Raw genomic sequence first — 24,697 nt, forward strand, 5'->3', positions numbered from 1 at the left:
AGGGGCTGGTAAAGGTACTGCTAGATCTTTCTATTGCGGGGAAGAAGAAATTACCAGGGTGAAAGTGTTCACCTATTTGGGAGTTGTCTTTGACAACAGGGGAACGTGGTCACCTCAGCTCTCATTAAAGGTGAATGCTGTGAGAAATTCTTCAGCTGCAATATCAGGATTTGTCAAACGACTGGGGGGGAAACCCTTTGAGGCTATTTTGGCTATATATGAAGCCAAAACTATCGCAATTGCAAAGTACGGAGCAGCTATATGGGGGTACAGTAAACCTGACTGTATACAGACAGAAGAGAATAAATTCTTACGTGCCCTCCTTGGTCTCCCACAATCCACTGCAACCCATTCTGTTCATCTTGAGTTGGGCATAGGATACATCACCGATATAATTAAAATAGCCCCAATCTTGCTATGGATTAGAATTTGGTTGAATCCGAATCTTACTCTAAATCATAGGATTCTAAAGGATTGTATTAAACTAGATAGAATGAAGGATATCCAGTGGCTGTCGTACGTAAAATTGTCATCAGAGAAACTGGGGCGCCCTGAGATTTACCTTCATCCTGAATCCTTATGTAAAGCTGATTTGGAGTGGGTTAAGAGAAATTTTGTTAGGCGAAGCGAAGCAGACCGAGAAGCAGTGGAGCTATGTAAACCATCCGTCAGGACCCACTTCTTGGTAATTCCGTCATTAGCAATGCCATCATATCTGTCTATCGTTTCTAACCCTTTTCCCAGATGGCTTTTGACTAAATTCTGTTTCAACCAAATTCACCTGGTTTTAAGGGATCTGCAGGGTTGGATCAGGCTAGAAGACGCAACCCCGTGTAAATGCGATGATTTCTCCGCCCAAGACACCACGCATTTCATGTTCTTTTGCCCTTTATTTCAAGAAGCCAGAAAAAGGTTTATTTACCCTCTAATGAAAAAGATGGACTTTATACAATGTAAACCTGCATTATTGTTCCTACAATTGATGGAATCCCCTGAAATCATGTTTAGAGATGCCAGCTTTCTAGTTGCGTCTGTAAGAAGTAGGAGGGTTAGACAGGCAGCTCTACTGTAAATGTCTAATCATATAATATAAGTCTATGTACATTGATTATTGGTCTTTAACAAATGAATTTGACTTTTTAGATGTTTTTTAATTGTATTTTATATTGTATAATACATTTTGTAATGTTTTGTATAGTGTATAGTATACTTTTATGATTTTAATTAATCGAATAAAGTGGTTTGACTTGACTTTATTTGATGTTAAAAAATGTTTGCGTAATATAATTCTGTAGCGGGTTGTGGGTTTATAGGGGAATATGATGGGAAGTAATTTAATTGAAAAAAAAGTATGTAATATTTTATTGCTTAATAATTTAATATTTAATAATTTATATTGTTAATTAACATTAATAATTAATTATAAATTGATTAATAATAATTAATTGGTAATTGTTACATTTGTAATATTTTTTATTAATTAGTAATTCATTGGATTTTGATTAATAACAATTAATTTGTAAGTGTGTTAATTAATTATATTGTTAATTGTAATTCGTATATTAATTAATTGTTAATTAATTATGTTAACGTATTAATATGTTACAATAGTGTAGGTGATGTTTATAAGGGAAAATGGTGGGAGGTAAATTAATTTTTACAAAATAAATAATTGTTAATAAATATTCATTATATTCCAGGAGTGCGTCTATTAAATGATTCTCCTACGCTATCCAACAGTTTCCTTACTGTTGCAATCACTGGAGTGGGAATACTAATTTTTACCCTTCCGCTATCCAACGCTTTGCCTACTGTTGCACTCACTGGAGTGGGAATAGTAATTTTTACTCTCCCGCTATCCAACGCTTTCCCTACTGTTGCACTCACTGGAGTGGGAATAGTAATTTTTACCCTCCCGCTATCCAACGCTTTCCCTACCGTTGCACTCCCTGGAGTGGGAATTGTAATTTTTACCCTCCTGTTATCCAACGCTTTCCCTACTGTTGCATTCACTGGAGAGGGAATAGTAATTTTTACCCCGCCGCTATCCAACGCTTACCCTATTGTTGCACTCACTGGAGTGGGAATAGTAATTTGTACGCTCCCGCTATCCATTTCGTTCCCTACTGTTGCACTCACTGGAGTGGGAATTGTAATTTTTACTCTCCCGCTATCCAACGCTTTCTCCACTGTTGCACTCACAGGAGTGGGAATAGTAATTTTTACCCTCCCGCTATCCAACGCTTTCCCTACTGTTGCCCTCACTGGAGTGGGAATAGTAGTTTATACCCTCCCGCTAGCCAACGATTTCCCTACTGTTGCACTCACTGAAGAGGGAATAGTAATTTTTACCCCGCCGCTATCCAACGCTTTCCCTATTGTTGCACTCACTGGAGTGGGAATAGTAATTTTTTCCCTCCCGCTATCCAACTCTATCCCTCCTGTTGCACTCACTGGAGTGGTAATAGTAAATGTTACCCTCCCGCCTTCCAATGCTTTCCCAACTGTTCCACTCGCTGGAGTGGGAATAGTAGTTTTTAATTACCCACTATCCACCATTTTCCCTACTGTACCACCTGTTGGAGTGGAAATAGAAAGGTTATCTTTTACACTATGCAATTCTTTTCTATTGTTATATTTAATGTAGTGTAAAATATAAAAAAAATAATTAAATTAATTTTAATGTTTTAACTTATATATAATTTATCTTTATATTTATATTATAAGTGTATTTATATATATAAATGTAATTAGATTAACAAATATGTTTTAACATTTAATTATTAAAACTTTTAATTACTTTTTAATATTATTACGTTAATATTTGTGTAATAAACAATGCATGTTTATTTTTATTTTTGACTTGTATTTATTATTTATTAATTCTAAGGTTATTTACGTATTTTTGAATATGTTTTAGTTAAATATAGTTTATTTCATTAATTTTACATTAATTTTAGGGAAATCCAAAAAATTGATATTTTAGCAAACCATATTATTTACAACGATATTTAGGATTGGATCTTTTGTACTTACCTATTTGTAGATAGGAATTTGATATTGTGGTAGTCGATATTTTGTCATTGATATTCTGCCAGCTCGATATTTGATCATTGATATTCTGTCAGTGATCCACTGAGTTGACATTATCATCTACATTGAGGATTTGCCCTCCCATGTGCAACTTCTTGAAGCTGTGTTGTCATCCCTTTTACAGTCACCAGTAATTCTGCCAACTGCACGATCGCGTCATCTCAAGTGCAGTACTTGGGGTATACTATTGGTGATTAAATGGTCTCAAGTTCGGATGATATCAAGTTCAGAAGGTGTCCCGGGACCACTTCCTACTCTCAAACAATCTTTTGTTTTTGAATGAAGACTACTTTCCTTTAAGGAAAATAGGCAGTGTTTTAAACAATTGTTTACTGTATTAAATGAGATCACAGGCATGGTGGTCTGCTGACCCCATCAGGCCGCCATCCATACGATTGCATCCAATCAAAGTAAGTCACAATTTACAGTATACCTTATTAATATTCATGAGTTAAGTCAAACTGTTACCCACTCTGAATGGGAATTTTGTGGACCAATCAATTACAACATAGGTTGGTTTCCAAAATCTCACACTAGGTACAAAAATACTGTTCACAATTTGCGGCCATTGTTTGTATAGCAGACCCCTATTTTCAGAATGGGTTTTATTTTATTGCGTACAAACTTCCACCCTAATTCACCACATTGTTTACTACCCTGAACGCCTAATAGCTTCTACCATGTCTAAGGATGTAAACACTGATGCAAGGCAGTCCATCACTACTGAATATGACACATCTAGCAAACAGAAATTATTCTAGTCTTATCTCTATTCTGATGTATTTAGATCTGCAATTACAAACAGCTGTTAGTCCTGACTATAATAATGTTGATATAGTAAGTGGGAGCTCAATCAGTCAATATTCAATGTATTTATTTATTTTATTTACTAGTTACATTTGTAAGGTGCAACAGCTGCCCAAAAAGGGTTTCCCGGTGCTGAGGTGTACTGGCTGGAATGTTAGCGGCTTGGGGAGAATTATTGGTTAAACAACCAGGTCTTCAGGGTTTTACGGAAGTGGGTGTAGACTGTTTCTTTCCAGATAGGTGAGGGGATCTGCCTCCCATCCTGGATAGTTTAAATCTGGGTACAGTGAAATTCTTGTGGGTTGATGAGCGGAGGTGGCGAGAAGACACATAGGGGTTGACCAAAGATAATAGGTACTGTAGTGCCTTGCCAGTCTTAATTTTAAACATGTAGCTCAGGGATTTGAACTTGATCCAGTTCTCCACCCTGAGCCAATGAAGATTCTGTATGTGGCTGGAGATGGGAGAGGCTCTGGGGACCCTGCAGAGAAGTCTTGCTGCAGTGTTTTGTACCATTTGTAACCTGCACGTCACAGTCTTGTTAGATCCAAGGTATAGAGCATTTCCATAGTCCAGCCGTGAGGTGATAAGGGCTTGGCCTACTGTACTCTGGGTGGGCTCTGGCAGCATCCAGATGATTTCTCTGAGCCACTTTAGAATAGTGAAACATGTGGCCGCAACCTTGACTGCCTGGTTGTGCATGGTGAGCGAATCATCAATGGTTACGCCTAGGTTCTGGATGTGGCTAAACGGCCGGGGAAGTGCACCCATCTCACAGGGCCAGTGCTGTGGGCTCCATGAATCTTTGTTTTTGCCAAGTATCAGGACGTCAGTTTTATTTCGATTTAGTTTTAAATAGTTGGTGTGTTTCCATGAAGCTATTTTCCCTAATCCAACCTGAAGGGGGGATAAGGCACAGATATTAGCATTAGAGAGAGAGAAGATAATCTGAGAATCATCAGCGTAGGAAAAGAGAGTTATCCCTGCCTCTTCTGCAATGTCAGCTAAGGGTCTGACATAAAGGTTAAAATGCAAGGGGCTAAGGATGGATTCCTGGGGCAGTCAATGAGGTAATCAGTGTTCGTCAGAGCTGGCAATTACAGAGAAGATTTGGAAGGTACGATTAGCCAAGAAGGAAATTAGCCATTTTAAAGCTGTGCCACAGATGCCAAATGACACCAGTGTGTAAATAAGAATTGAATGAGATACTGTGTCGAACGCCACGTTTAGGTCTAATAATATAAGCGTGACAGTATCACTGGCGTTCAAATGTTGCCGTAGCCGTTCCGTGACCCCTAATAGTGTAGTTTCCGTAGAGAAACCCATACCGAAACCAGATTGAGATGGATGGAGAATTGTACTGGTTTCTATGAATTTGGAGAGTTGGGAGTGGATATGTTTCTCTAGTATTTTCGAGAAGGCTGGAAGTAAGGAGTTAGGCCTGTAGTTGGAAGGTGTGTCGGGGACGGCATTGGGCTTTTTTAGAAGAGGGGTCACCATAGCGTGCTTCCAGGCTGACAAGACGCAGGATTCCTGTAGGGAGGCATTTTGAAGGTCCATAATGACACACAGATGAGGAGTCTCCAGCTGTTTGAGCACCGAGATAGGCATAGGGTCATTAGGTGAGTCGGATTTCACACTGTCTAAGAGTTCTTTGAAAGAGTCTACATTGAGAAGGGACCAGGAGTCCAGAAAGTTAGGTGGAGTGTCATGCGCTATGACTTGGTCAGGGAGTGTATTGTTGGCCAAGTGTGGAGAAGGTGTGTGCTGGGGGGAGGGTTTAGGCTGTGACTGCGAGGGGGTGCCGCAGTAATTGACCACATGGTCTAAGTGAATTTTTTGAACTTTCTGAACAAAAAAATAGCGAGATCCTCACATTGACTTTTATTGAGAGTGGAGGTCTCGCTAAGGTCTCAGAGCCGCCCAGCTGCTTGACTGTGCCAAAAAGTGTTTTTGGACTGTGCAGAGCATCCGATACGGCTGTAGAGATGAACGTGGCGTGGGCTGAGTGACAAAGACTATGGTACTGTTTTTTGGCCTTTTTATATATCTTTTTAGATTCAGGAGCATTGTCTCTTCCCCATTTCCGTTCTATTTTGCTTTCTCTTTTTTTAAGTGTGTCGGTATACCATGGCGCAGGCGGACAATGATTGCCGATCTATTTGTTTGAAAGGGGAAGACAGGTGTCTATAGCATTCAAAAGCCACTTGTGTATGGTCTCAGAAAGTGCTTTCACCCTTAGGTCAGTGATGGGTAGATTGGAGCCTAGGAGGTGGTTTAAGTCAGGTTGAGGTCTTTCCAGTCTCTTTAAGTTACCCGAATGGAGGGAAAGAAGATCTCAGGATTGATTGGTGGGTTTAAGCTGAACTTAGTTAAAAAATGGTTGAACCAGCATAATGGGAGTGCAGGAGAGTAGCAGATGCAGGATAGATTGGAAAAAATGGGGTCTAGTAAGTGACCTGCTTTGTGTTTAGGGCCGGAGTTGAGAAGATTGATGTTCATGGCAGCTAAATCAGATACAAGATTTATGCAGGTAGGGTTAGTAATGTCTTCCAGGTGTATGTTTCAATCACCTAGGATTGAGAGGTTGGCTGAGTTCATGAGCAGAGAGGTTATAAGGTTAGGAAAAGAAGCTGCCCAGGAAGCTGTGGGTCCAGGCGAACGGTAAACTATTATACCCGAAAAGGTGAAGTTCTGGGTTAGGGCCAATTTAAAAAGTGCTGTTTCGCAATTTGTAAGGGCTAGGGGTTCAAATTTGCACTGAAAATCTTTTTTGAAAATGATGGCTATGCCCCCACCAGTTTTGGGGCTTCGGTCTTTCCTAACTATGGCATAGTTCGATGGCAGAGATGCGGCAACAACCGGACCCGTGCTCTCATGCAGCCAAGTCTCTTTTAAAAACAGTGCATCAGGTTGTTCGTCGGTCAGGAGATCGAAAATGTCAGCTTTGTGCCTTGGGAGTGAGCTGCAGTTGGTATTTAAAAGGTGCCAGTTGTAGCCACTGGACAGGTTTTGTTATTTTTGCTCGAGGGAATAGTTACTAGTCCCTGTGTGGTGTCAACAGAAAAGCCACAACAGAGACATTTCCCTACCCATCGGCCTGTATGGATTAGGGTACAACCTTGGCGAGCTGGGGGGATGCTGAGTCAGTATTGGCAGGATGTGTACATCAGTCTGTCTATAGGATTTGGGCCAGGGGTTGTGGCCCCTGGTCCCGGTCGGGCGCGGACAGGCACGGACGGGCTTGCCTTTGGCATGCCCGCTGCGCGCGTCCACTGCGCGAAGCAAGTGGCATCCTAATTATGAAGAGGGGAGAGTCAGCTACTGGTCAGCTGACTTGCAGGGTCTGCCAGAAGTAGCTTTCACTTCCTGTTCCCTCCACACAAACCGAAGAATCGGCAGTGGACCGGGGAAACGTGCAGTTTAAAAGCGGTGAGTGCAGGGTAAAATAATTGTGACAGTAATTACAGTCTGCGGCGATTTAAAAATATGGGCAATTAAAATGGTGAAGTTGCGGGGTAGGAGCCCTTTCCCAGGTGCTCCTAGTTACACACATTAAATCTGTCTTTAAGTCCTAGGGTCTATTTGACATTAAAAAAAATCATAACGCAGCTCAGCTTGAAGTGCAGGAGCTTTGCCTTCTGTGGGCCTGCGGTCCACAATCCTTGGGTATTGATCTCATGATCAACTGGTTGAGTATGTGCTGTGCACCGTCACCTTGACTCCGCTTTAGAGAGCCTTCTTATGGTCAAAGACTTGCCAGACTGTTTTTTTCAGTTACATCCCCTCCATGTCCATCTGGTTTCCTCTGACAGAAGACCTGATGATGGGCAGCACTAAATGCAATGCCCGCCCATTCTATTGTTGACCTTTAAAGCCTGGTTCCTGAAGAACTGGCCCTCATAAACTTAGGCTTGTCCTTTGACCATATGGAGGCTGTCAGCATTGGCTTAGCTTGGATGTCTGCCTTTTTTCAGTACATATTTTGATTTGAAAGCTGTAGATGTGCCTGCACCTAGTTGCTAAGAAAACTCAAAAGTTTCATATTTCCATTCTTATTATGTTTTAGTATTTCATCATTGGTATATGACAAAAATAAGGACATTATGTGTGTTTTGACCAATCATTGTCTAGATTCATATTATTGTTTATTCCAGTAGTCTTTGTAATGAATTGCCTTACAACTGTGCTGGTGGGAGTGCCTGATGTTATTTATAATTTTTATGAAACAACGGAGTCTGTTATTTATAAGGCACAAATTATGTTATATTTCATACACTGCCCAATCACTAACCATTTTGTTCTTAACCCCTTCACTGCGGCGGCTTTTCCACCACAGTGCTAAGGGGGCGGGGCGGAAGAGCGGCGGGCGCATGCTGGTGACGGAACCGCTCCGTCACCAGCATCGGTTGCGCTGTGCTTATGACGGAGTGGTTCCATCATGGCCCTGCCCGCTCAATAGAACGCTCAGCGCATGCGCGGAATTCGGGCCGCGCATGAGCGGCGGGCGGGCGGGCCATGACGGAACCACTCCGTCATCAGCACAGCGCCACCGCAGCTGATGACGGAGCGGTTCCATCATCAGCATACAAGGGGTTAAAGCAGGTTTCGTTTCTGGTGCATAACGTAATGGTATCCTAATATTTTCTTTTTTCTTGGCTCCAACAGCAAATGGAAGAGATGTGGCGGGAAATACGCTGGATGATGGATGCCCTGCAGCATGCCAGGTACAAACAACCAGCATGTGGAGTTCCTCTCACCTGGTTCATCGATGAATCCACAGAGGTATCACTGAAGGACAAGCCACAGTCCACCTCCTCTCACCTGGACTACCTTCCTTCACCCAATCCATCTCCAGAAACGAGTCGAAAATTAAATTCTGGTAAGAGCTGGAAAGAATAGGACTTCTGTTTACTTCTCCCTGTAGTCATTAATAGTGGTTCTTTTTTTGGGTCTCAGCATAAACTCATACTACTTTTAATAAGAAATACTACTATACTTGAACTTGTTTTCTCATTATTGAACGTATACATCATCATCTTTCCACCGTTTTTATTGAACAAAACTGTTAAGTGGGATTTATTTGTTGGTTGATACCTGCAGATTGTGCCCATATAAACTGAAAACCATTCACTGGTATTAGTTGACAAACTCCACAAGGCCATTTTAAATGCATCTTCTATGTAATAGACAATAAATAAATCAACAAAGAGCAGATGGTGCAATGCTTATTGTGGGGTGCATTTTTACATTGTGCCATAACATCACAGAAGCATCCGCTGTTGTATATGTGGTACAACAAGGGAAAACAATTAGCTCAAACAATAGTTCCTGTCGGAGTTTGATCACATTACAACTAACGATAAGCATTGACATTTCCAACCAGTTTGCTGTCTATTAGCCACATCATCATTTGTCATCTGACCTATTCACTCTCTATCAAAGATTCCAGGTATCCTCCTTCATTGTTAAGGATATATTGGTCAATCAAGGAGCACCAGCATGCCTTTGCAAACAGGGCGGCAACCCATCTACCCCTTCATCCCTCCTTTTTAGGACTCGTCTAGGCAGCGCATGCGCTTTCTCTTCGAGACATGCTGTATCCACTCTATGGACTTTCATCACAGCCATAGCTTTGCAATGTCCCTTTGTGTGCCTTTCTAAATTCCTTTCTTTTCATTGGTGAAACATTGCTATTTGTCCTGCCTTTAGGTGTGTTTTTCACTTTCAAGGCTCCTGCTCCTGTTACATGTCCCCCTACTCTTTTGTTTTTTCATGGTTTGGCCAGCGCACTCTTTTCTCTTTGAATTACTCCTATATTTACAAAGGGAGTTCCATTGCCATTGTAGGATTTGTAATTTTGTTTCCATTCCTATTTTGTTTTGATTGACATTGTTTAATTTGATTTGTTATGAGTTTATTTTTATTTGTTACAATAGGTATTTTTTTTGAAGCGCTGATGCCGAGACTCGATCCCGGTTCTCCAGCGCCAAACTAGGCAGCTCTGTCTGTTACAACACATCACTAACTTGTTATTTACAGCTAGCACTTCTTAGAGGTGCCTGCGCATTTAACATAGACGCAACAAGGGGTGGTGATGGACAGAGTTTCTGAATTAGGCAGAATACTCTCACCCAGTCAAGAGATCAGGGCTAGATCCAACACAGTTTTTTAGCTCACTGCACCATCCCAGCTCAGAACCTGGCTATATGCAAATTAGTCTGTTCCTGTCCCAGTGCATGATGGGAACAGGGCAAACCAAACTACCAAGCCAATTCTTACACTGGGAAGGAAACAAGCTTCTGGGGACCGGTTTCTGGCATTTCAGCCGTCGTCGGCCCGGCTTGCTTGAATCCTGATGGTGCAATGAGCAAGGGACTCACATCTGAGTATACCCTTCCACGCTTAGGGTGGACAAAATATTTAACAACAAGGGGTGGTGATGGACAGAGTTTCTGAATTAAGCAGAATACTCTCACCCAGTCAAGAGATCAGGGCTAGATCCAACACCGTTTTTTAGCTCACTGCACCATCCCAGCTCAGAACCTGGCTATATGCAAATTAGCTCAGTGCACCATCAGGATTCAAGCAAGCCGGGCCGAGGACGGCTGAAATGCCAGAAACCGGTCCCCGGAAGCTTGTCTCCTTTCTGGTGAAGAATTGGCTTGGTAGTTTAGTCTGCCCTGTTCCCATGATGCACTGGGCCAGGGACAGACTGATTTGCATATAGCCAGGTTCTGAGCTGGGATGGTGCAGTGAGCTAAATAACGATGATGGATCAAGCCCTGATCTTTGGACTGGGTAAGAGTGGTCTGCTTAATTCAGACACTCTGTTCATCACCACCCCCTTTTCTGAATCGTTTTTGGCCACTATAGGTGTGGCAGGGTATACTCAGACATGAGTCCCTTGCTCACTGCACCATCAGGATTCAAGCAAGCCGGGCCGACGACGGCTGAAATGCCAGAATCCGGTCCCCGGAAGCTTGTCTCCTTTCTGGTGAAGAATTGGCTTGGTAGTTTAGTCTGCCCTGTTCCCATGATGCACTGGGCCAGGGACAGACTGATTTGCATATAGCCAGGTTCTGAGCTGGGATGGTGCAGTGAGCTAAATAACGGTGAATGTAATGACTTTTCACATTCTTGTGTTTTTGCACCATAAAGATTTTTAGGCTGTCTCAGTTTACTGTGAAGACTCTTTTCATTTAGCATTGTTAGTAGTATACTGTTTTTTATTTCTTAATTGTTCAGGTGTTAGTAGCATGGAGGTCATCAACATTTTTGGAAAACAAGTGTTGTCATTTTTGTGGTTAAATCATACTTTCATTCATGAGTTTGCATTTTCTCTCGGCTCTAGATGTTATGTTAACAATATTTTTATAGCGCATTACTGTGCATTACATAACAGAGAATATCACATTTCAAATACCAGAGAACAAATTAGGAAGGGTCTTCAAAGATTTTACATTAGACAGTTAAACCTGGATACCCATCATAAACAACTTGTGCTTGTGCAAATAGTGGCATCATTGGCACAGGTGTAGCTCAATTTTATAATTTTTATATTCACAATTTTCACTCTCTGCAAAAGCCTCACTTATGATTAGAGCAGCTGCATGCAAACATTTTTTCATCAGTCGCAGAATGTTCTGTATAGCTGTGCATGTGTCAGACTTTGGCAAAACTTTATATGTTAGACAACTTCATAAATGTGCACTGAGTCATAAAAAATTTAATATGAGCTTCTGCACTACCCAAAAAAGAGCGTGCGCATAAATTGATAGTTGGGTATAGAAATGACAGGAATGGGGCTGCACCGAGCCCTTTATTATTTTTGTCATTGTGATACATCTCCTTGAGCGTATCATGCTCAATGCATGCTGAATAGAATTGTTCACTTGTTGTCAGAAGTTGCCAGCTGTAACTGAGTCAGTGCATGAGCTGCATATAGTCAGCACAGAAACACCATTTGTTGATCCTCACTGACATCAAGTGTGCATGTCCGTGATCATGTTCTGTCTACAAGAATTACCAGTAAGTGCGTGTGCATACTGTGCAGGAGGCAGCATGTTTTCATGCAGCGGTCAAAGTGTATTTATAAAAGTATGGGAACTGTGATTGTAAATACAATGGGGCAGGGGTAGTGAGAGTGGGAGCTGGGTCAAAGGCATGGTTAAAACATATATATGATGTGACTTTTTTGGTCTTTCACAATCAGCTAACTACTTATAAAATAACACAATTTAAGTAAAAAGTAAATACAAGTTAATCAGTAGAAAATGACTTATCATACATTATGAAAACTCTATTAGTACATGTTCTACAGAAGTGTGTGTGACCAGAGAGCCACAGAGCTAAATCCTGGTTGGTGCAGTAGAAAACAGTGACTTGTGTATGCTTAGTGCTACAAGATCTTAGCTTGTGACAGAAAGCACTGTGAATATGTAAGTTGGTATTTTAAACATGCATTACACACAGTATACGATAGGCTGCTACCAAATGTCCAAAGACGAGTACGATTAAAAGTGAATTTAAGATATAGATTTTAGTAATACAAAGACTGGGTTTTTTAATAACTATGCTTTAAAAGCACACACTTCATAGCTCAGTTAGTAACACTTTCAATACCACTCAAAGTAGAATTAACATTTGTCACCAGGAAGCTTCAAGAGACTCCTATCAAATAAAGCCAATAGTGGCTTCCAAGCACCCTTTACATTTACAGATTAACCAGTTTTGCACATTTACATCAATTAAAGGCAATTCTGCCTTCCAAGCACCCTTTACATTTGCAGAACATGCTCCTCAGATCATGCCCAATTTGACCTCTGCTTTCATGTAAACAGCTGTACAGTTGGTACTGCATCTGTGCCCAATGGTCCTGAAAAAACCCCAGTTGACATATCACAAGCGGAGCGCTCCTGTTTAGGTTTCGGCTAGCATAGTCTGCGAACATGGGCAGTCTCGCTGGCGAGATTTAATGAGTTACAGTAAGTTTCACTAGCGAGGTTAAGCCCCGCCCCTCTTTTCCATTGACTGGCGTCACCGTTCATGCTAAACGGTGGCCAGCCATTGAAAAAGAGGTGTTAGTGACGTACTCTTTTCTCTTTTAGAGCCGTCCCACTTGGACTGGCTTCCTTGACTTACTGCTGTGGTAAAAGGTTTCTTATTTTCTTTATGGGTCCAAACAGATGGCCCCATAAAGAAGATAAGAAACCTTTTACGCCAGCGTCCAAGTGGGACGGCTCTAAAAGAGAAAACTCGGCATTGTGGCGTCGTGGCGAGCGCACTCTGGGTATAATCCCGGCACCCGCGCTTTACTTTTAACATTAAAAGTAAAGAGCGGGTGCCTCGATTATACCAAAAGTAAAGAAATAGATGTTTTTTCTATTTCTTACTTTTGGTATCATCGCGGCACCCGCGCTTTACTTTTAATGTTATAAGCAAAGCGCGGGTGCCGCAATTATACCAAAAGTAAAGAAATAGATGTTTTTTTTTATTTCTTACTTTTGGTATCATCGCGGCACCCGCGCTTTACTTTTAATGTTATAAGCAAAGCGCGGGTGCCGCAATTATACCAAAAGTAAAGAAATAGATGTTTTTTTCTATTTCTTACTTTTTGTATAATCGCGGCACCCGCTCTTTACTTTTAATGTTAAAAGTAAAGCGCGGGTGCCGGGATTATACCCAGAGTGCGCTCGCCACGACGCCACGATGCCGAGTTTTCTCTCGGCATCGTGTTGTGGTGCCTGGAAGCAGAGAGGCGGAGGACAGCGAAAGAGAGTAGGAGGGAGAGGTGGAGAGAAGCAAGAGGGTCAGAACCGGTGGCAGGTAGCCCTTGGGTGGAAGCATTGGCTGTGGCTGGCGGCACTGCTGTGCCTGCATCCCCCGGGCTAAAGAGTGCATGTAGGAGGGTCAGGTAGGCTCTGTAACGGGGGCAGTCTGAGAGGAGCCTGGGCATGAGCAGCAGCCCCTGCACCAGTAGTGACCCGCCGCTGCCTTCCTTCCTCCGCAGGGAGCCATGCCGAGGGCCGCTGGGCCACTATGCCTGTGATCCGCCTGCTGTTGGCCGCCGCCCTGCTCTGCTGCCCGCCCCCGCCCAGGACGCCTGCTCTTTTAAGTTTATTTTGTGCTTTTATATTTTTGGTGGGGAGTAATGCAGCTTCTCCCCAGGGAGGCGGACTCACAGAGGACGCGAGACCCCCTGGAGAGCCAGGAAGGAGGGTGCGCAGGGGAGCTGGGGGGACAGCCCCAGCAGGTGGTAGGAGGTAAGAGGGCTTAGTCGTGGTGGGGGGGGGTTTAATCGTGCTTTGCTTGTGAGACTTGGGTGAATGGGAAAAGTGCTGGTGAGACACTATACTTTATATCACACTCCGGCTGTTGCGGGGCAGACAGGGAGGTTTTGTTTTGCAGAAGGAAAGGGGGTGGAACCCACAAACCCTCTTGCAGGAGCCCATCGCTCCCTTGCACGCTCATCTCGTAACAAACGTTTCGCCACATTGTATATAGGTAATCAGGTAAAATGTCAATGCCATTGTTTGCGAAAACGGGCTCTGGTGACTAGCATTGTAACTGTTTACTGCAGGCGTGGGGTCAGGGACTTGTAGGGGAGGGGACAGTTTGGGGGGAGTTGAAGGTAGGGGGGCATTGCCAAATCTGTTCCTGTCACAAAACCGTGTCTTTGATGTAAAATGTATTGATATTGTACTTGCATCAGTGTTTACACTATTTGGTTATTTCTTGTCGAATAACTGTGTGTTGAGGACTCTTTTTTTTATAATCTCAGCTTCTCCCCACTCTCTAAGTTGTTGGCGATACTGGGTCCAATAAAGAACAGTGTAAAAATGTGTGCAAATTGTTAACACCGTTTTTCTGGGGGTCTTTAAAAATGTTGCCACGCTAAAATCAATCTGAGTAAAGAGGCAAAAAGTGACGTGATTTATTTTAAATCTGCTAAGCTGCCGGTGCCTAGCCGTAACATCTTTCTTTCACCCTCTTGCCTGTACCGCATAGTCTATCTTTCTTAGTCAATATATCCTATCCCCTGCCCCTACTGCCGCCTGAACATCCCTCATCCAGTGAACATGTCACCCTGCGGCTGCCGCCCTTCATCGTGAGTTCTCTTCCTCGTCCCATCTTCACTCCCAGTGGCTACCTCAGACTCGCTTCAGCAGTGCACTTCCCTCCAACAGTCTCCCGGTCTCTCTTCTCCATGAGAGCCTTTCCCGGGCACAAGGCCACAGACTTCAGAAATCTGAAAACATATCCCATGCAGCTGGTGGAAGCAGCTGCCTTCCTGCAGGTCTGAGGCAGCGGAAAGGCCTCGGCTTCCCCTTCACCGCCGGAGGAGGGGGCCTGAGAGCGCACATGCTCCCTGGACGAGGAGGTCACAGCTAAGGGAGGCCCTGGCAGTAAAGGCCTGATCCCCCCCCACCCCAGCTCATGAACCACCCCTCCCAGTTCCCACCTGTTAGTCGAAAGAACACCATGCCATGGCGTAGGGGGGTCTCAGACCCCCAAACAGCTAAATAAGGGGGTCACGGCCCAGGCAGGCTTTGACATTTAAGCATCTGGGCCTCCTTTAGAATGGCATATATCCCAGAGAGTCCAGGAACAGATAATTGCACAATTACCCCCCCCACCCCACTCCTGTGGAGGATACCCGCACCTTTTCCTCTACCCCCTCACTCTTAGTGAAGTCAAACCCCAGCACTATTGATTTTCTTGTTAGAGGAATATGCATGCATCCTGTTGTATCTCGTCCTGCACCCCACACTTTTCTTGCACAGACAGCGAAATGCAATAGGTCTCGCATTTGCGAGAGATTAAACTATTGGCATTGTAAATGACAATGCCATTTATTTATCTGTTTTCAACACCAACACATAAATAAAAAGTTTGTCATTTACAATGCCAATAGCTCTACCTTTTGCAAAGGCGAGACCGTTGCATTGTAAATGCTTGTTTAAGACACTGCTCTGTCGTAAGTGCATATTCTTTAATTCCAAATTAAAGAAGTGCAGGTAGTCAGTACCGTGCAGTACCTGCTCATTTTACAGCACTGCTTAAACGGGAATGTCTCTGAATTAGTGGATGAGCTGTATCAATCACCGCTGGGAAACAGGGAGCTGTGGTTGCCTTTCTCTTTCCATGCTGTATTGCCTGGAGTTCAAGCACTAACTTGGTGAATTTCCCAGTCAAAGGAATGCATTTTAAAGGCTGCAGTATCTTAAAAGAGATTCAAAGCTTTCCTCTGTACCAGTGCATACTTTCATGATGCAGCTCCTGAATTGAAAAGGCACAAGCCACGGTATGCAGAATCACCACTGCCAAAAGAAAACTAACATCCAGACAAGAATGCAGAGCGGGACACAGCATAAAGCCTGATCAGAAATGGGGCAGGGTCCTAACCGAAAGTGTGTGTCTATTGCCCAGATGATATACTGCCATCTGCAGATTCAAATCAGAACAGTAACACGATGTAGTTGGGGAGAGAAAACAAACTTTATTGTAACAAATGTAAAAAGGCATTTGACGCAGATTGTTACCTAATAACACATTTGCAATTCAAGGCCAAAACATTAACAAAGCCACAAGCTGAAAGCTAGCATTGACTTAAAATGTGGTTCACAAGTTTTATTATAGGGCTTAGCAGCCTTAGCCCCACTATAAATATTTTGTTCACTAAAATGATATTGGTCGAGAGCACATTGTGCAATCTGGTATACAGTCTCTGGACCTTTCCAAAGAGATCTCATGATTTATTTAACTTCCAGGGGGCAGTTTATAAAAATTGAAGAAAAAGAATTTTGCACCAACATGTGCCTGTGTGGTTGTTTACTGACATTTATAAAGCCTGATGAGTGTGAAAACAACATGTTGGAGAGATAAGTTGGTTCAAATGTGAATGCAGGTGTTGATGCAGAATTGCAGGCTCAACAATACAATCTTTGTAACACAGGGTGATTGGACTGCTATCCAGATGGGCTGACTGCTGGTGCTTTGCAGTGATGCTTTTAAAGATGGTTCGGTATTGGTAGGACAGCCAGTCTAAGTCGGTCTTAGTGGTTGTGCTTCAAGCATGTTTTTAGGTCTCGCCTAGGCAGCACATTCGGTGTCTCTTTGAGAAATACTGTATCGACTCTACGGGCTTTCATCACACCCATTGCTCCGCATACGGCCTTTTGTGTACCTTTCTAAATGTCTTTCTTTTTATTGGTGAATCGTTGCTGTTTGCCTCGGCTTTGGGTGTGTTTTTTCACTTTCACAACACTGCCCCTGTTACATGTCTCCCTACTCTTTTGTTTATTAATGGTTTGTTCGGCGGAGTCTTTTTTTCTTTGAATTGATCCTGCACCATTTGTTCACCAGATCCGGTACATGTTCACAAAGGTAGTTCCACATCCAGTCCCTGCTTCAAGGCACAGAGTGCAAGATGGGTATCTCCCAGTGGTTAGTACACACCATCATCTGTAAGCTGAGTGTCTTCCATGCTTTCCAATCAACGCAACTCAGTTATTAAAATGTATGTACAAATATAATAGTCATACTTTCAATATTTATAAAATATCTGTCTTAGTGCGACATTTTAAACTCCAGAGAATAATTATCAATTAATGCATACTAATAATATTACACGCACAGAGAAGCATATTTTTTTTAAAACCCTATTACCAATACAAACGATAATGGTACATATGTTGTTTTATTAAGCTGGAAAACAGTCTCAAAGAGAAAATAACTAGATCATGTTGCCTCAACTTTTCAATAAAGATTTGTAAAACTTTCTCCAAAAAGTGTGTGTGTCTATGTTTAATCTAGGTGGTGTAAGTTCTATGGTTAGCTCTGCTCACATTTTGCTCACACTCACACTGCCACCTCTTCCTCGCAATTCCACCAACCCTGTCATCTCTCACTCTCAATCTCACCTCCTCCTCTTATCTCTCCCTCACCGTAGCACCAACCCTGTCATCTCTCCCACACACCTCCACTACCCCTGTCAACTCTCCCTCACACTCCAACCGCCCTTCTCATCTTGCACTCCTACTAACCCCTCTCATCCCTCCCTCACACTCCCTCTCTACTCTCTGTACTGCCTGCTCACACATTCTCACTTCCTGTACCTCCTCATGCTGTGCACTCTTTCACCTCTCTCCTCCCCACTCCCCTCTCTGGGTGCCCCTCCCACTCATCTCGATGCTGCTCTCACTTATGCTCAGAAACTGTAAGATGTGCACTGGCCATCTCTTTCCTTGCTCTCTTTGTCAGATCACATCCTTCTCTTGGTCCATTGCCCATCTTCGGTGCCCCACAGTCAGCTGGTGGGTGGTCACTGCCTCTCTGAACACCTGCCTTACTTTAAGGTTAATAACGTTTCTTTGGGAAGAGCAACCAGTCTCTCTCCTTTTTACTCTTTCTCCCCCTTTCTCTCGCTCTCCCCTTCTTTCTCTCTTTCTCTCACACTCTTTCTGCTCCTCTGTCTAGAGTTCATTTACCACCTCATGCCCTATTTCTCTCTGTCTTCCTATCAATCTATTCTGTGCAGCTCTCACCCCTGTCTATCCACCATGCCACATAATCCCACTACACAAATCCACTCCACACTACAGAATTCTACAACTAACAATTCCAATCCAATCCACATAATTCCACTATACACATCCACTCCACTCCAAACCAAAACACATGGGCAAAAGACATTGGGCCTCTTTTATGAGGCCGTGCGTCACTTTTACGCCGCCGGTGCGGCACTCTTTGTGACGCATCGACGGCATAAAACATGCCTCCTGTTGCGCACTATTTACAAAGTGACGCATCTAAGCAGATGCGTCACTTTGTAAACCCCTGCGCTACATTATACCTGCGTCAGGTATAATGTATGCGAAGGGGGCGTTTCCCCGCAAAAAGCCTCGTAATAGTGATGCAGTGAAATCTATGAGATTTCACTGCGTCACTTTTAGGACGCTGTTGCGTCAAAATCTTGCGCCTGCCTCACAGCAGGCGTAAGACTGACGCAAGCCCTTTCACAAGGGGCTTGCCCGATGTGAAAGGACGCATTGCTGGAGTTGCGTCACTTTTGTGTCACACTCCAGCAATGCGGTACAAAAGGGGGTGGTGATGGACGGAGCATCCGAATCAATCAAACACTCACACCCAGTCAAAAGATCTGGGTTTAATCCATCACCGTTCTTTAGCCCACTCTGCCACCCCACTTCAGACATGGCTATATGCAAATCAATCTGACCCTGTGCCTCATGGGAACAGTCCAGCCCGAACCGCCAAGCCATGTCTTCCCTGGACCGTAAACAAGCTTCTGAGAACCGGTTTCTGGCATTCCAGCCGTCTTCAGCCCGGCTTGCTTGAATCCAGTGGCAAAGTGAGCAAGGGACTCACGTCTGAGCATACCCTGCCACACTTATGGCGGCCAAAAGCGGTACAAAAGGGGGTGGTGATGGACGGAGCATCCGAATCAATCAAACACTCACACCCAGTCAAAAGATCTGCAGCAATGCATCACTTTTGCGCTTACAGATACATCAGAAATACTGACGTATCTGTAACTCCTAGCGACATGATGCGTCATACATTAAATATGACGCATCAGGATGGTCGCATGGAGTGCGCACTGAGAAGTGACGCATCGCTGCTTTCACGCAGCGATGCGTCATTTCTCATAAATGAGGCCCATTGTCATTTACAACACCAATAGCTCTAACTCTCGCAAATGGGAGACCTATTGGCATTGCCAATACTTGGTTCTGCCCCTACCCCGCTACTCAATTTCTAATCAGAAAATCCTCTAGTGGGAACATAATCTCCAGTGCAGGGTAGGCCTGTATGTGTCACATTTGTATCTCCTGCAGATTTTCCTTTTTTAAACCGTCTGTCTCAGACTCTTAATAACAGGTAGCGGGGGCAATTGCCAATAGTGTCCACGGGGGAATAAGTGCTAAAACGTGAGTGATGTAGTAAGGGTTACCTGAAATCTTTGATAGAGAGTGTATACGTCGGATGGCTCAGTCCTGATTAGACCCACACACAGACCACTCAGTTGAAAAGTCCTCGCTCATCGTTAACTTTAACGTGAATAAACTGGCACTGGTGTTATTGTTTGAATTATCTGTTTCAAGTTGTTGTACCAAATATACGGCAGTTGATGCACTGCGCTGTCTACACTTTCTTAATTTATTTGTTGTCAATTACATTGAAGATGCTTTTAAATGGAAGGGCTTGCAAAGTTTGTCAATAATAAATTAAATTGTTTTCATTATCAACAGTGCAATAACACAATATTTGTTTATTTGGGTATAATCTACAGATATCAATCTACGAATGAATTCCACTGGACAGTTGTGTGCAGTATAGTTATGTTACCCCTCTCGGGTGTAAAGGGTTCTGTCCTTGTTCATGCATACTTCTCTTTCTCACTGTCATCATTTTTGACTTGCTTCAGCACTTGCTGCACCATACATAACTAATTACCATCTTGGTCTCTTCCATTTTTTCTTCTTTTGTTCTGATGATTTGCTGTCATATCCTGCTCAGCCTCCCAGAATCTCCTATTCCCAGGTACAAGTCTAAAATCCTTGTTTGTAGGAAAGAGGTCCCTGTCATTGTTTGCCATTTTTCAGTTCATAATCTCACATTTCATCTTCTAATCCATCTGTTTTGTTCCTTTTCCATTCGCTTTGTTCTCTTGTGCACCATTGTACATAATCCACGCAAATAAAATAGGGACAAATTCTGCTTCAGAATTTGGGTACAAAATGTCTTCTCATTTGATTCGTCTTCCATCTTGAAATGGGTGCGAGTCCTTTTTGCTCCTAAGTATACTTCATTAGATAATGGGAGGTATTTAGAACTATAGTGTGCAGCCCGCTGTCAACCAGTAGTGGCGGAGGCCCCTGTGCAATGGCGGCTCTGTGTGGCTCCTCTGAAGACATTGTAAGTATACTGACTGGCCGCCATGTTTCATGCATCCGCTAAGCAAACCTTCTTGTTTTTCAAAATCAAAGTCCCAAAGTGGGAATTTGTAAATGAAAAATAAATAATCTAATGACTTTAGGAGTTTTCTCCTATGGTAAGCGGTCATTTTTATGGCTGTCCTGCGTTGGAAAAAAGTGCATCTGACTGTACTCTTTAAATAGGTACTTGGACTTATGATCTGATGTCTGCCAGGCTGCCTGTCTAGGGTTTCTCAAAGCAGTGTCTACGAGTGTTCTGCCTGTAAAATTAATTAGCAAACATGAACCTCCAAAGTAAGGAACTAATTGTGCTAGGTAGCGATAAGTTAATTGGATAGAGGATTCATAGACTATTGGAAATGTTTATATGAAATGGTATCTTTAATGGCATTCAGGTTTACTACTGAATTGTTGCAATATGAGTGTATGTCAATTAAACTGAGTAAACAGTTAGATATTCTGTGATGTAACATATAGCTAAATTAAGAGTAGTTAAACTAACTAATAATGGCATTTTTTACGGTTGACCAATTGAGTGCCTCCAACACCCCTTGTTTATATTTGCATCTTATGTATCCTGTTATCCACTCTATAAACAAATGACTTGCTCTTTTTTTCAGATTCACATGGCATATCAGATGAAGAGGGCTCATCTGAGGTTTTCTTGGCTACTGACAGTGACTATGATTCCAGTCGAGCCCAGAGTCCAAAGGAGTTGGACCTTGTATACCCATCAGGGCCAGAGTGTGGGAGGCGAAACCTACGAAGCTTGCGAGACAGCACCCCTGATGTCTTGCAAACTCATGAGACCAGGACACCTCAAGATCACCAGCGCCAGTCAGAGCTCTATGACAGTGACTTTGTGCTTCCCAGTCGTCAGATTGAGCTGCTTCGGATCACAGAGAAGCGGCAAGCATATTGCGTTCGCACCAGTAGCCTGGATTTTCCAAAGCAATCTTTTCTGGCTTCTCGCAAGTCGTGTCCGGGTTCCGTCGACAGTTCCCCAACAGAGACAAGAATAGCAAGCCACTGTTCATCGATTGGACTCAGGACGAGTTCTTCATTTAGCCCAGATCATTCCCCACCTGATGATGGTCCTATGCCAGTCTTTCGAACACACTCTGTCGAGTGGACTCACGTCTTTCAGGAGCCAGTGGGCTCAACTGGACATATAAACAGGGGAAAGAAGAATGCTTCTGTTACTTTACGGGTTTTTCCTCAGTATGAAACTGGACTCTCTAAAGAGACAAGTGTCAAGGTACTGTAACGCTGTCTCCAAAAGGTATGGCGAGGCTCTGAAATTAACCACCAAAGTGTACATTCTATAAGCACACTACCATTTCCTGCTTGGAGACCCAGGTTCAGACCTAGGCAGTCAAGTAAGCATGTTGTTTTCCCACCACCAACACTACATATGTACAATCAGGAACAGCATTAGATAATGCTTCTCATAACTGTGGTAAAATTCCCAAAGCGTCATAGGAACGCAGGTTTAGGACAATGCAAGGAAAGATGTTTCATGCTCTATCTGCTTGAAATGGAACTCGTAATAACACCGTACATGTCATCACAAGGTCTTTACCCAAATGCTATCATGTGGAGAGCACTTACACGATCACAAAAAACCAGCACGCGACTCTACCTTCTCAAGCATGAAACAAATTAATATAGGATACTGTGCTGCTGTGTGCCTCTGGTCTCCTCCTCTAACAGTTCATTTTTGCTAAATCTTCTCCTCTGCTGATGGCGCCTTGTCATGCTGCGTCGCTGATGCCTATGGTGTGGCCGGCCATAACACAGCGACTTCTCCTGGTTTCTCTCTTTCTTCTTACTGGCTCTGCCTGTCAATGTTTCTTCCTTTGAGCTTTTCACAACATCTGAAGCATCAAAGATGATTGTCCACACCGCTCCGCAAGCCTCTTTCCCAGGGTTCAACAGTCTGAATGAAAAGATACAGTCGTCAGCAGGTACAGTTGAGACAAAAGCAATTCTGTGTGTGTACGTTTCATTTCCCACAACATGACATACCAAAACAACCAATGATTTTGATTTTAAATCTTTCTAATGACCTTTGTCAATACACAGCAGATACAGGATCAAGCACAACAATTGCAGGCTTGGGATTTTACCAAATTGGTACACACAAATAAATACGTAAGGTACCCGATCAAGATGTACCCAGAAAAATCAGATTCAAATTATGCACCCACTAATCTGTGTTTGCAGAGGGTTATCAAATTGACCGATGCGCAAATCGCACCCGATTCCAAGTTTGGCAACTTGGAAAGGAGTGTAGCACACTTAGAGCCATGTGTACTAAAGCGTTTTCCCATAGACACAGAATGGGTACAACCCTTTGTTACATCTGGCCTCTTAGATCTGTTATTCGTCATTTCAAGGTGCCCAAACACAACATGTGCACTATTTGCTCCTTCAATTTTTGGAACATTTCACTTGCTGTAAATTGTGTGAGCAAACACCTATAATTGGCACATTGATGTCTGGGTGCAAATAGGCGTTAGTAGCCAATTTATGATTACCAATACCTTCAATAAGTAATTTTTTGTTAAGGTTAAAGGGGGCATCCAGTGAATGACGTCCCGGCAATTCTGCTCGATTAGCCTGGGGAGAAATGGGGGAAGGTTACTGAGAAGCACCAGTTTTGGTGCTAGTGTCAAGCTTTGTTGCCTCTTTTTTTACAGGGGAGCAATATTGCAGCACTGCTTCAGAACCTGCCCATAGTAACAAAACCAGGCACCATGGGTCAAAAACTGGCCCCCACCCTTCTGGCCCACCGGTAAAACGCCCGGTGCCCTCTACAGCCAGTCCGGCACTGCCAGAACCTGAGCCAATGTCATCAAACAAAGCAACATGCTACAATGATTGTTGTTGGAGATTGATAGTGTATGCAGGACTGGGCTTATAGAATTGTGTTTTTGACAATTATTTGACAAAGCTACAGGGCAATTGGCATTATCTGAGAGCACAGCATGTAGCTGTATTATTATACCGTAAATTGGCTTGGATGCTTTTGTTATATTTCAATAGCTTTAACGAAGTTATATTACTTTATGTATTAAATCTTTTATTGAGCAAAGATAAGCGTCATGCACCTCTCAACATCGTCCGTGCCGGCTCCGACATGAGGCAGCCTAGTTCCGGGGCACCACCGGTGCCCAAAGCGTCCCCTTCGGGGTCTACGTCCATTAACACAGCAAGCCGCCTACAACCCATCCGGGCCGGCCGCGTCAAAAGAGGTGCTATAGAGGTGCAAGCTATGCCAACAATAATGCAATCTTAAACAGGAACCCCCAACTTCAGGGCTGAAAACAACCCCTAAGCACCCTTCCCCCCCTCCCTCCCCTCTTCTTGTCCATTAGTGAAGTGTAGGCAGTAGGTCATTGTTGACTCTCTACAAGTAGTTATATTACTTTAATAAAAAACTTGGAAAGGAAATATTTCTCCTACAGAAATCACCAGTTAGAGACACTAAAGTTCCAGCCTCATCAATCGTGCAAATTATTTTTTTCTACTTAATTTCACGGAGAGCCCTTCATGTTTGTTATGAAAATGGCAATTTTCACTGTGTTTTCCCATTCTGCCAGATTAACCGATTCACTGCTGCGCAAATTGCGCTGCGGTGCAGCGGAATTTGATGCATGCGCAGATCGGACGGCCCCCGGCCATCTGATGCACGCACCCACCGTTGCGTCGGACAGCCAGGGGCCGTCCGACGCCTCGAAGAGGTTAAAGAACCCACCACCCCCTTATCCACTTTCCATATTCAATATTACCCTTTAGCTAAATGACTATCAAACAAACATTTGTCCACAGTC

General features: G+C 43.3%; 1 protein-coding gene across 2 annotated transcripts in view; it reads left to right on the forward strand.

Moving 5' to 3' along the window:
- Nucleotides 1-24,697, forward strand: part of LOC147685366 (ankyrin repeat and fibronectin type-III domain-containing protein 1-like) — a 3,163,580-nt gene that overhangs the window by 3,016,927 nt on the left and 121,956 nt on the right. For both annotated transcript variants that reach the window (XM_086941288.1, XM_086941289.1), the window contains 2 exons: nt 8,569-8,782; nt 21,482-22,119. In XM_086941288.1, coding sequence (XP_086797414.1) covers nt 8,569-8,782; nt 21,482-22,119 — 852 coding nt within the window. The remainder of the gene's footprint in view (nt 1-8,568; nt 8,783-21,481; nt 22,120-24,697) is intronic.

This window comes from Lissotriton vulgaris, chromosome 10 (assembly GCF_964263255.1).
Source record: "Lissotriton vulgaris chromosome 10, aLisVul1.2, whole genome shotgun sequence".
In the NCBI taxonomy this organism is placed as follows: Eukaryota; Metazoa; Chordata; class Amphibia; order Caudata; family Salamandridae; genus Lissotriton; species Lissotriton vulgaris.